This window comes from Lepidochelys olivacea (genome assembly GCF_965140295.1).
Source record: "Lepidochelys olivacea isolate rLepOli2 genome assembly, chromosome: 2".
NCBI lineage: Eukaryota > Metazoa > Chordata > Testudines > Cheloniidae > Lepidochelys > Lepidochelys olivacea.
In genome coordinates, this window is record NC_140412.1 from 34,087,873 (window position 1) to 34,101,632 (window position 13,760).

At 38.4% G+C, this 13,760-nt stretch overlaps 1 protein-coding gene across 2 annotated transcripts in view; it reads left to right on the forward strand.

Annotated features, from left to right (window-relative positions):
• The first annotated feature begins 5,988 nt into the window (after positions 1-5,988).
• ANGPT1 (angiopoietin 1) overlaps positions 5,989-13,760 on the forward strand; it is a 209,831-nt gene continuing 202,059 nt past the window's right edge. The window contains exons 1-2 of one of the 2 annotated variants that reach the window (XM_084618519.1): positions 5,997-6,064; positions 6,444-6,688. In XM_084618519.1, coding sequence (XP_084474645.1) covers positions 6,659-6,688 — 30 coding nt within the window. In that variant the 5' untranslated portion in view covers positions 5,997-6,064; positions 6,444-6,658. Of the gene's footprint in view, positions 6,689-13,760 lie in introns of both variants that reach the window. The other variant, XM_084618518.1, reaches the window with a different exon arrangement.

Below are 13,760 nucleotides of genomic sequence, written 5' to 3' on the forward strand. Positions count from 1 at the left end.
GTGTAATGAATGAGAACCAAGTGAACTGGATTTATCTAATTGACTTTTTCTGACCATGTGCAAACTGGACAAGTTCTTAGGAATATAAGATTTACTCCTTTTTTCTTGCATTCCACAGCATGAAATTAAGTTTTCAGGAAATAGGGGCGCAGTGTTCCTAACCATCTACTCATTTGGGACCAGTCAGATAAAGTAATGAAGCCAAAGACAGCCCCAACCAGCCTCACCATTTTTGTGTGAGACATGGAATCCAAATGGGACACTTGGCGTAACCAGTAGCTGAGTAGTTTCTTTGGCCGACCCTTGCATTCTCTTAAGAGCTACTGCTTTTTTGCCAGTATGTCAATCTTCCCTGCTGTTTGGCTGTTCCCAGGTGTGAGATCAGATGCTGGAACAGCTGGGGCGGGAAGTAGAATGACTCAGTGTACATCAGTGTGTTCCTTTGACGGAATGCTATGACTATGCTATGCTACATAGGATCCATGGCTTGAATATACAAATGTAAATATACACACTTCACTCCTGAAGAGTAATTTAGTTGAAACCACCACCAACCTGCCCCCAGGAGATTAACAAATCAAAACATTCAAGTAGAAGGAGAAAGTGTTTTTAAATGGTAAGTAACTCTTCCCCATTGGCTAACTGAATAGAATTTGTGTTCTTGACAACCACATATTGGAAAAAAGAATCTCTGTAACTCTACCTCACATAACACTGGTGTAAATCAGGAGCAACTTTATTGAAGTCCTTGGAATAACCCTCATACAAAGCTGGTTTAAGTGAGATCAGAATCAATACCTCATTTCATTCACTTGATTTTGAAATTCCTGATATGTATTTTGATTGAGATTAAGAACACTGCTGGGCAAGTAAGATGTCAATGGGACTGTGCCAAATTCCATTGATTTAGCTGGAGCTTATGTAGGAGCAGGATTTTATAATTGTACTACAAGAATAGAGGTACTAATGTATGTCTTGATTTCATTTTACCAGCCACCCTTTTTTGAGTAGCAGAAAGAAATGACCCTCTGGGACATTGGTAGGAATGCATCTGACAGACTGCCAGTGTCTGTACTGATGTTAAGGCAGGGACAGAGCAGAACAATCCTTATGATTGATTATGGTCACCCTTTTGTTTTAGGATAAGTTATAATGTCTACTATGGTTTCCTATATGTATTACAAATTAGGTACTCTAGTTAAATATACATTTAATTGTTTTTAAGGTTTAGTAAGTGAAAGACAGGATCTTGTATTGTGTCTATGTTAAGGAGATTCAAAATAAACTGACACTGTTTGTATTCTCAAAGGTCTGTGTAAAAAGACTTTGTGTGAATGAGGAGTGTATGCATCAGGAAAAGATAAGGTGTGAAGGCCATTGTTATAGCCAGATGGTCAAGGAAAAAGGAGTAAGGAGACCTAACGACACCAGAAAATCATCAGCGCACATCCATAATGAAGGAAGGGCAAATTGACAACCCTGAGGTGAAGGCTGGCACCCCTAAAGACAGGACAATTGATTAAATCGGACCAGGACTGGATAACCCTCTTGGAGGTGTATTGGAATGTTTACATCAAAAGATACACCAATTAAGGAGTAACTTGTCACAAACTGACACAGCAAAATCCATAGACTTCAACAGAGAAAAAGAACTATAAGAACAGGGTGCTTTGCCATGGGATTTTGGGTTTGTCTTGCCACTACTCCAGGAGCATCGGATCGCGACCTACAAAGCCCGGACCGACAAAGTTCCCTCTGCGACCAATCTGGCTAGCCACTAAATTGATCCAGGCTCCAGACTGGTAACTATAAAAATATCAACTGGCAGGACTGTGTGCATGATGTGTATGTGTTTGTGACTGAAAAGCGTATGCTAACTGTTGTATTCTCAATAAATATGGCGTATTTGCCTTCTCTCTTATAAAAGATCCTGTACAGCATAACAGTAACCACACTGTAAATCCTGCACTTGGTATCTGGCAGAACCTAGTTAGTTTCTATAGGTTTTCTGTTGTGAAGATGAAGAGGAAGTTGGACTGGAGCAAATCCAGTTACATTGTATGACATGCTGCAACTTAGTCTAAGTTAATTGCAGCAACAACACACATTACAACAGAAATGTAAAGAAATCACATTGATTTTGTTCATTGTGTATGTAAACTCTGTGCATAAATATCGTTCTATGACAAAAGGCATCAAATTATTTATATGTGTATTCAGCACCATAAATGTGTGAGTGTAACCTTGATCTGGACAAAAATCCTCATGTGTTTTGTCTTTAGGATGGATTACCTGGTCAACTGCTGAATTTCATGTAACAACTAAATAAAAAAGTGGGCTGGGGAGGGAAACTTCTAGGGCCATCCCAACCCCGTTCCAGGATTTTGTAACAGGGAAATTGCAAGGGGAATGAAGAAGACAGCCATTGAGGAAGTGTTCTTGGGAATGCATTAGAGTTTTGAAAGTACATTCATACCTGGGTTCCATTCTTAGCTCTGCCACTGACTTCCTATGTAAGCTTGAACAAGTCACTTAGTCTCTGTCTGTCTCTGAATCTGTAAAACAGGGATCATTTATACTTAGGAGAGCTGAGTAAGTGATTGTGGATAAATGACTTACTCAACTGTCTAAAGAAAAGGAGTATACAGACTAACACGGCTGTTACTCTGAAACCTGTCAACTGTCTAAATGGCTCATCTTGATTATCACTACAAAAGTTTTTTTCTCCTGCTGATAATAGCTCATCTTAATTAATTAGTCTCTTACAGTTTGTATGGCAACTTCCATCTTCTCTGTATGTGTATTAGATATATATAATCTTCTTACTATATGTTCCATTCTATGCATCCGATGAAGTGAGCTGTAGCCCACAAAAGCTTATGCTCTAATAAATTTGTTAATCTCTAAGGTGCCACAAGTACTCCTGTTCTTTTTACTCAATTTAGTTCCTTTTTTTCCTTGTGGAATGTCAGTCGGCAGATGGAGAGTTCATTCAAATGTATTCGTTAGTCACAATTACTCAACGCATTTTGGGGGCTTTTTCTTTTCCTCTCTGGACTGAAATCACAAAGTGTTGGGTGACCGTATTAAATCCTTTATATTCAAAATCTGAGCTGCGTTGGTTAATTGGAGTTGGTCACATAAGTCACAAGGTATTGTTGTTTGCTGATTGGATGAATGTACTCTTGTAATCAGGAGGAGGACCTGGAGATCTCAGTGGTCCTTGAAATTCTCAGAGAAGGGTAGCAGTATAGAGAGGGGTAGCAGATACTGTAGGTAGGAATAGTGAACTTTAGAAAATGTTAAAGCTTTTCCTGTCCGGTCCCACTGGCCTTATGCAAGGCATCATGCCTAGAAAAAATGTACAGTAAGATTATACCTGTATTGTATGTGCGCATACGTGGCCACAATTGTGTTCATAAGGGCTGTGAGCAGATCCTGGACTTGCTGGTTCAATTTCCTCTGTGCCAGGTCTCTGCTAAGGGAATCGGGGGACTCTGGGGCAAGTTCATCCCAGGCACTGAGGCAGGTTAGAGAAGGGAGGTTGCTTGTGTTTCCCCTATTCAGGGGCTCTAGGGGTCTGTGTAGGCTAGATCAGCTCCCAAAGCCACTCTAAATTGTGTTTCTGTTTCAGTGGTCCCAATGGACCATTATCGGAGTGCAGGTCCACCCCATACACTCTGCATTCCTCTGAAATAACTCTGCTCTGGCCAACGACCCTGAGCTACGGGACTCTTGCGGAAGTGGGGCAGAGCTTTGCACAGCCAGCTTTGCACTTAGTACAGAGGCCCCATGTCAGTACTATCTCCGGGGGGGAAGACCCTATGCCTTCCAGCTAATGCAAAGGGGCCATAGAACAAGGATGAATTGGCCCCTTGCTGTGTGAAGCAGAGTCCTTTCCCATCTAAAAGGTATCACTTCCAGAGTGAACCTGCAAGCTTTTGCACTTGTTACCTGCAAGCATTCAAGCGAGTAAAACTTGATGGCTGAAATATCTGCAGAAAGTGAATGCAAAGATGGTGTGAGCATAGCTATAGCATTTTAAAATTTGAGCTGATGCTTCTGGAAAGCCTCCTGCAGTGTTCACCCACCTCCAGTACTTACCCTCCTTTGAAAACTGCGTTGAGATCTTCAGATAAAAGGTGAAACATACTTTTCAGATTTGTTTATTGTTATCATGCTTGTGCTTTGGCATATTCTCCTTCTCAGCCTCATGGGGTGGATCTTATTCATGCTGATCTCTCATTGCTGTGTCTGCTCCAGCAGTATTTCTTCTGATCAATGCTCTGACTTTACTATCCATGTGAAGCAGAGACCTAGTTACTCTATATAACTACTGTAGAAGTAGACCTGGTGATGTTGGAGTAGTGTGAAAAGTGCTTCCAGTACCATGGGCCCTATAAAGTGAATTTTTAAAATAGGTACATAAGCAGAAAAAAGAAAGGTGAAGTAAAGGCTGGCTAGTTCTGGGAATAGAGGGAAGTTCTTATTTTGCCAAAATGAATTGTAGTTTTAGTGCTCCTCTTTCCTTTTTCTTTTCTAAATTCTGAATAGTCCTGCTTCATGGTTCTCTCTCCCCCTCCCCCCGCCCCCTCAGATCAGGAAGGTGTTATCTTGCTCTGAATGTTCCCTTGTGTTCTCTCTCAGAAGAAATTTAAATTTCCTCCTAGTTCAAATGCATTGGCTCCTTTTCAGGCTAATGATGAAAGGTCAGGCTGAACTGAGCAAAAAGACTAAGTCCTTGGCTCTGAGTGGCAGTAGCTTCTTCAGGAACAGCAAAGAATTCTGGCGAACAGCTCCTGAAGCTTTGTTGGATCTAAGTGGAATTCCTATAGAAATGCTTGTGACATCCACACAAGCCCCAAAGGTGAAATCTTGCAGCCTTTACTGATGCAAATAGTCTTTTTCCTCATGTATTCTGTCTTATCACCAATAACATTACTAATGTTAGTAAGACCTACTTCCATGAGTAAAGTTTGCAGCAGTGGGTTCCAAAGGAGTTAACTGTGATTTATATAATTACACCATATACTAGAGATGTAACTGGAACCTGGATCCAAACTCCCTTGAAGTTTAGGAATTTTTAGATTGTTTCCAAATTTTGTGACCTGGACCCATCTCCAAAGGCATTATTAAATGCTTAGTATATTATTCTAAATAGTTATCACAATGTTTTTACTAAGGAGGTGCTATGAGGAAATGCTACCTAGAATCACAGAATTATAGACGTGTAGGACTGGAAGGGACCTCAACAGGTCAGCTAGTGCAGTCAAGGAAGGACTACATAATAATATATCATATGATGTAACATACACAAAATAATAAAACATATAATGAGGAATGCCAGTATAACCCATGCTAACTTTCAGACTGGTAGAAATATTTTCCATAAGACCACTGAACGCACCCTGTACCAAATAACACCCGTATATATGCTGGCTCGCACATCCAACTATTATTTTTTTAATTATCCATATTATTCTATTCATGGAACATGTAGACACTCTTCTGCAGAGCACGTTCTGAATGCTGTTTGGCAGTTCTGATTTCAAGCTCTGTCTTGTACAGAGAATCTCTGTAAATTCTGCTCAGAAATATCATTGTAAAAAACAAGCCTGGGGAGGGGCAGTTAAATATTAATATTTTCCAGAAGTGTCAGTCTTCTGCCTTAGCATTCGCTAACGGAAACAAGCCAATATCTAGTACTGATTTTTTTTTATTTTCACTGCTCTGTATATTTACTGAGGGATTACAACAAACTTCTACACTTTATCTACATTTTAATAGGTCAGTGGGAACATAGGAAGTATATTAAGGTGGACTGCCCCACTTATTAAACTTATGTGAATCCGTCAAAAGCAGTTATATGCAGTAGGGACCTGACAGCGATACGTGATTGAAGTCATGCATCTAGTCAGTTTGTAAGATGATCCCTCTGTACTGAGCCATCAACAGTCCTTAGCATAGGGGCGCACTCATACACACATTCCTGTCAAGTCATCTTGTGAAAGGCAGCCTGCTTCCAGCTTGGCTTGAATGTGCAACCTTAATAAAACTCTCTGAGGTCTGGGAGAAAATAGCAGTTCTGCAGCAGATAGTGTAGGGGAAAGAGACTGGGACATGCATATGCAGCTAACTAAGGAAGGCTACATGCTGGACTGTAACAGGGAGGAAACAATAAATCTTAGCTACTATGCAATAAATATTTCTAATTTTAACTAAGGAAGCTATCATTATAGTGAAATAAAAACCATTTTAGCCAAAGCTGATATTTAAATACTCTTCTCCAATTCTCTTTCCAAAGATTTTTTTTTCTATAAAATAAAGAGCAAATTAAAAGACAGAGGAGGTAAAAGTTTCTATAAGAGCAGGAAAGGAAAGTAGTAATAACATGACAATTTTTCTTTCTTTTGCTTTCCTGGCTGCTCTTCTGGCTCACATAGGATGCAGTAACCAGCGCCGGGGTCCAGAAACCACTGGTAGAAGATACAACCGGATTCAGCATGGGCAGTGCACCTATACTTTCATTCTTCCAGAACAAGACGGGAACTGTCGTGAAAGCACGACAGACCAATACAACACAAATGCTCTTCAGAGAGATGCTCCTCACGTGGAACAGGATTTCTCTTCCCAGAAACTGCAACATCTGGAACATGTGATGGAAAATTACACACAGTGGCTGCAAAAAGTAAGAGTTTCCCTTTCAAATTCTCATTGAACTGATTATTTATCGTGCTTCCCTGTGTTGTTCACAGTTTGCATGTCTTTCTCTGAGAACTGAGATAATGTGGATTTGTCTATTTCCACGTTATACATGGTGAGAAATGTTGCAGCTAGAACTCACCCTTTCTTCTTTGGGCTTGCTTTTGGGAGCAAAACTTTCTTCACATTGCTGGGATATGCATCTTTTTTAAAGCGTGATCCCAGGGGACTGAGAATGTTTTGAAAGCCACAGTGTATAATTATCCTTCAGAGACTTCTAATGATGGAACACTTTTCATTAAGTATTCTCATAACCTCTATTTATAGTTCTGGGCTTCAGATCAGATGTCATGAAGGATACCTGGTACCCACCGCAAATGTGTGCACTTTTAAAGAAATACTAACACGACTGCCTGAATGTGATTAATAATTTGAAGGCAATGTAATAAGAATATTATTATTCTCCCCAAAACATATTCAGTTGTACTACCACAGTCAGCTAATTAGTAAAAAGCAACAATATAATATTTTTAAAAAATCAAGTATGACTTTTTAAAATGTATGGATTACATTGGACATAAAATAGTCTATATAAAATAGTACTGAAGGAATATCAGGAGCTTTTCTGAGTAATACAAAAATAAATTCTTTTTAGTAATTTGTGCTAAAAGTGTAAACTTTCAAATGAACTTTTTTGTAGTTAAAATATAATTTGGGGCTTTGGTCCTGCAAAGACTGATGCAGGTGAATAACTTTACTCATATGGGTAATCCCATTGACTTCAATAGAACTACTCATGGGAGTAAAGTTACCTGTGGAAATCTTTGCAGGATCAAGCCCACAGCTTGGGAATGAGAATTGGCAGTGAGTTATAATCCTGCACAGCTGATAATTTCTATCAAAAACATATATTTTTCACTGTATTGGTGGACACACAGATATTACTGCTGTCCCTAAGACCTGCTTAATGTTACTTTGCCAAGACTCTGCAAGCCACTTAAACAATTGGTGAAATGTTTAATCAGCTAAGACTGCACTTACAAAATTGTCTACATCTTTTGTATTCCATGAGTTACATGTTTCAGTTGTAATAAGAGTTCACATTTAGAACAAATACTGGATATGCAATAAAAATGCATATTAGTGTAATTGTTGATAGCTGTATCATTTACAATTCAAATCCCTGTCAGCCACTGCAGAAAAGATTTAATGCCTTTTGTTTACAGTTCTGTAGTTAGTGTGCTTATTTTCTTATCGATTGAACTGTAGTTACTATGTGTTTGGTGCTAACAATATAAGGATGATTATGTGCAGTAAACTCATGTGTAAAAGAAAATATACATAATAAGATAAACCCAGTTATGTATCTTTCACTTTTTATTTCAGTCTTTCTTTCTTTAAACTCTACATGGAATTCTTTAGAAAGATGAAAGATTAGAACTGGAGGCTTGTCTCTTTCTAGAGTGTAAGATTTCTCATTCAGTTATCACTCTACCTTTCAAAGCAAACGCTATGGAAAGGAGAAATGTCGTCTGTGTTCCCGCACGCATGATTTTACTTGAGCAACTGCCTGCTGAATCATGCTTATGAGATTGTTACTGATTCTGCATTTGTCCACTAGGGACTGAACTAAGATCACTGTTTCACTTGTGCCTTGAACAAGAAGAAAAATCTATTAGAGCATAAGCTTTCGTGGGCTACAGACCACTTCATCGGATGCATAGGTGAAGTGAGCTGTCGCCCACGAAAGCTCATGCTCTAATAAATTGGTTAGTCTCTAAGGTGCCACAAGTCCTCCTGTTCTCTTTGCAGATACAGACTAACACGGCTGCTACTCTGAAACCTGTCAAGAAGAAAAATGAGTCTCTAGAGTTTTAAAGTCTGAATTAGAGCTAGTATTCACATTTTAGGGGGAGATGGATTAACAGGTAGATAGTCAGTGTAAATGTTACATTTGAGGTCTGTGCACTTTGTCAATGATCAGAACTTGGGCTGCAGGTGAAGCCTTCGCCACAGTTTACACAATACATGCAGCAGTGAGCACTTATCTGCATGTGCCAGTTTTCCACTAGAATGAAAGGGCCTGTTTCTCATTGTGAAGGCAAATGAATCTGACCTGACTACATTATTACAACTCTGAACATTGAATTTGCTTTGTTGCTGCTGCCATTGCAGGGCATTTCAGCAATAACTCATCTCCCTTTCAAAACAAGGAGCATATAAAAAAACCCTCAGTTCTATCTCCCCTAATGATTTTCCCCTGAATTTGTAATGTAAGATGTAGTTAATATATTATTTGTCCAATGTTTTCTAATGCACCTGCCATGAACATGGTAAATGAGAAATATTAGTAGTTATATGGCTATGACCCAAATCATGCAATTATAATCATTAGAAAATATATGTAGAACTGAGCATTTATATCTTGACTTATGTAAAAGAAATGTGTTCATTACTCTACAAAGTAATATATAACATTCATTAAACTGTGTATAGGCAATGTTTGCCAGAACACTGTATTTGTAATACAATATATACAAAACACTAACTTGGTCATTTTGGAAGACAGATTGCTAGCAATATTTAATATAAAAAGAATTCAGTATACATTGTTTAATTAGTAAGTGGGTGCTTTTAGTTTATCTAATCAAGAATAAATGCATTTTTATCTTTTTTTTTTAAAATTAGCAGATTTCTGAAAACAAAATAAATCTTAGAAAAACTTCCTTGCAATGAACCGCCAGTTCAAATCTAGCTGAAAATGCCCTTGCCTGGAGAGCTAACTACAGGCAATTAAGTTTCAGCATTGTCCAATGGAATTTACATATGTATTGTTAGCGTTACTGTGATTCATTGGCAATCCAAGGATGCAGCAAAATGCTCTCCATAGAAATTACCAAGAAGATAGCTTGGTAAACATTTTCAGAGGTTTTCTTAGAACTGTTTATTTAAATACTGGATAACGTTCGTCATTGTGTAAGCTTGGGTTTCATTTCTGCGATATGTTTATTTTAATAGTTGAAAACAGACAGTGCATGTCATTTTTTTTTTCTGACAGTAACTGGCTGGCACACTTGGTATTGAACTATTCAGTACTTAATGATGGTATTTAAATATTCTCAAAGGAGTCACATGAAATTTTATCTTGGTAATCTACTCAGGAAATATTTTTCATAGTCAACTAGTGTGAATTTATGGTATTGATGGGATAAGAATACATTCAGAATGGCTGCAGATTTACGTGTATGGAATCCATTTAGAAGTCACTGTGCATAATAGTGGTAATAGCTTTGAGTGGGTGAAGCTTGGCACCATAAACAGTGTATATATCTTCTTTGTTCTCTCACTTAAACTATTTTATAGTATGTTGAAACGGCATATTTGATCATTATACATTATAAAATTCTAATGCCAAATTATAGCCTTGGATTTAAAGGTCAATCAAAATCTTTCTAACCTACCAAGACCCAAATTCATGATTTTGTCTTTCTCTTACAAACTGTTGATTAACCCCACCTAAAGCAGATGCAGGGAACTTCTTCTTTCATTTCTCTCATTTATTAGTGTTGTCATCATCTGTAGTGGAGGCATGCTGAACTTGGGCCCTAGCAAGTAAGTAGCAGAAGAAAGAATCTGCAACTATATTATCTTAGTATGTATTTATTTAAAATCTACTCTCTTTATTTAAAGACTATCCTTACTGTATGTCTGGCCAGTTATTTGTACAAGGCAATTGCTATCCTCACAGTTCATCATAACATTTTCCAACAGCTTCTGAGCAATGTGCTCAGATTTTAAGTGCCTTTCCTACAGTGTGAAAAGAGGTTGGCTTTTAGGTGTGGCCTTATAGGACAAGTAGAGGAGGCTGACTTTTGAGAAAGTGGCCTTATTTGCAATTTACATGTAGCCAGATTACCTTTAAAGGGCTCAGCTAAGGTTGCCACCTGTCCTGTTTTCCCAGGTAACTTTTTTGTGGTAGCTGTCCTGAGAAATCTGTCCTGTTTTTTTTTGTACCTCAGAGGTGGCAACCATAAATGCAGCATGCTCTCCTCTGTCCCCATGCCCATACACCGTGGCCGTCAAGATCCACTTTCCATCATGGAAAGGTGGAGTTATGGCTCCATATGCTCTCTGTCCCTCTCTGCTCTCTTTGGGGCATTGTGCACTGCCAGTAATGTGTTAGTAACCCTGCACTTCCCTGAATGCACCAGCTGGAATTCCATTTGGCCCGCCTATGGGGTACTCAAAAGTGGAGGAGGCTCCTTATACACTGACCCTGCAGTGCAGACATTCAAGGGCCAATCAACATCTAACACTAGGAGCACAATGTCTTAAAAGCTGGTGAATTGACTGAGAAAATGTGTACTACCGTGCAATGGCTATCTTAAGTATAAGGACAGAAATGCGAGTCATGGCTATTGTTGTGACTTACCTATGAATCCCATTTTCCCAGGTATCCACAAAGATTCCTGAGATCCCTGGGGTTTGCCTTAGCTGAAGTCTTGGGCAAGTAAACAATGTGGTTCTTTCATTTTGCAATTTAAATGCTATAAGAGTGTACTTGCATATGCTTCAGGCATTTGATACAATAAAAAGTATTCCTCTTAAACAAGATTTCTATGTTTTGGGAAGACATTTACTTATGAGATTTTTCAGCACCCTTCTGATGTTTGTTTAATGTGGAACTTTTAAATGGTAACCTGTTTATGTGCAAAAGGTAAAGCTGTATCCTGCAAAAATGTACATTTTACTCATGTGAGTAGTGGGTTCTGCTTCAGTTATTCATGTGCCTAAATGTTTATAGGATCATTCCTTAACAGTTCTGAATGTGCATCATCCCTGGTGAAGTGACTCAACTACTAATTTTCACAGGAGCAGAGCAGGCGCTTTATGGACAGATTCTCTCACCCTTAGTATTGTGTTAATAGGTCCATAGGGTGAAGTCCTGGTCCAACTGAAGTCAATGGCAAAATTCCCATTGACTTCAGTGAAGTCAGGATTTCACCTTTAGTTCCATTGAAATCAATAGGATTACTTGCATAGTAAGGTTCTATGCAGTGGAAGTAGGGATTTTAGGAATCTGGCCCTTAAAGAGCAACAACAACTATCTGGAAACAAATCTGTTCTATTTGTGTCCAAAAATAAAACTGGCTTTTTTACACTTCAAAAAATATATTTTTCTTGCATTCATATGCCTGCATTTTGTTAAGAGCTTCATACATTCAAATTCCTGTAACCCCTAGAGATGCATGGAGGTACCCACAAGAAAGACATAGGACCTCAAACATGGAAATGTCTGAGAACTGCTAAGTATTGTGGAGTTATATATTTAGCAATATTAAAAAACAAACAAACAGAATAGTAAAGTTCAAGCCAGTCTCTCTTTTTTGCCACATTTTTCTAGCAAATGACTTTTTAAAATAGTTCCCCGGCTTTGATAGAAAGCTGTGTCACACTGTGCAATGTAACCTAAATGTATGTATTTTCATTAATAACAGCCGTAGTTAGGAACTTTGGTAATAATAAAGCATTAAAAGTATTGGTCATCCTTAAAAATGTCCCACCAACTTTCCCTTTGGTAGATCTCGCCTGCTTGGTATATTTTAAAAATCATATAGCGATATAACATAAGGCCACATGATATTTCAGATGCTCTGAGCATTCACAGTTGCCATTGACTTTAATACCTGCTGCAGGCGGGCTGAACCTTTGACAGGCTTGTGTGCCTCAGAAAAAGGGCTAGTCCATGTGAGAAAAGGATAGGACTGGATGTCAGCAGATTTAGTTTCCATTTCTGGTGATCTTAGGCAAGTCAAGGTCTGTAACCTCTTCATGTTTCCCCACCTGTAAAATGGATATAATGATACTTCCCTACTTTCTAAGGGTGATAGGAGACTTAATTCATGAATATTTGTAAGGACTTTTGAGATTATAGCACTATTAGCAGTATTGCTTATTAGAAAGATGTGTCTAGTGTTTACTGAAAATGATCATTTGAGATTAGGAATTTTTTGGAGGGGAAAATAATTAACATTATGTTCACTGCAAACAAATAAGAATTAAAATCTGTGTCTGATTCTGTAACACTGAATTAGATTATCAGTATGTTCTACAGGTAAACCTTGATTAAATGGCCTCTGGTTAATGTGTCCCTGCTGTCTCTGCAAGCAGGGGTGCTGAAACAATTTGTATATTGCGGGTGCTAAGAGCCAATGATCCAAACTGTAAACGCTGTTTATGATGGAAACCACTTCAAGATAGGGGGTGCGGCAGTACCCACAGCACCCCTAGTTCCAGCACCTATGTCTGCAGGAGTAATCTTCAGCCCTCTGGAGACCTAACCCCTGGAGAGCTGTTGCCCGCTCCTTCCTGTACAGCATGTATGTGTTGTGGGAGGGGAACAGAAACATAGTTTAACCTTGCAAAGTTTAGGTGCTCCACAGATCTGGAACTTCCAAGTTCTCCAACCTGCTACTCTGAAAGTTTTGAATGTACTTTAAAATCTTCAGATAATTGGGATTCACCTATATACTTTATCAAAGGGTAAATCCTGAAGCACATTTAGATCAGCTTGTTATTAGCCACGAAATCTACAATCCAGCATGGTTCGATGTATTTTTCTGTGCTTGCAAATCATCAACCAAAGTAAGATGCTAGTAAATAAAAACTGATAGAAACTTTTTAAAATAACATCACAGTCTTTAGCAATGTCATGAACCTGATCCTCAGGAGCAACAGCTTAATCTGAAATAGGCATTTTGGATTGAAAGCCTTCCCAGTGGGATGAGGTTTTCACTCTTGTTCAAGAGGTTAAGAGTTGATCAGGAAAAGGAAATTGAAATAGTATCACATTTCTTAGGAGGTTTTTCTTATGAAACATCTTGTTATTTTAAAACAAGGTTTTTCTTCTGTAACCTGATGTACATATTTTAGGAAGTATTATGAAACATCAGGGTGGCTTTTATACAAGGGTGACAGATTCATTAGAAATAAAATGCCATAGACAAATGTACATTTACACTGCTGTACCATTTTTCATTATTGTTATTGCATAAGGA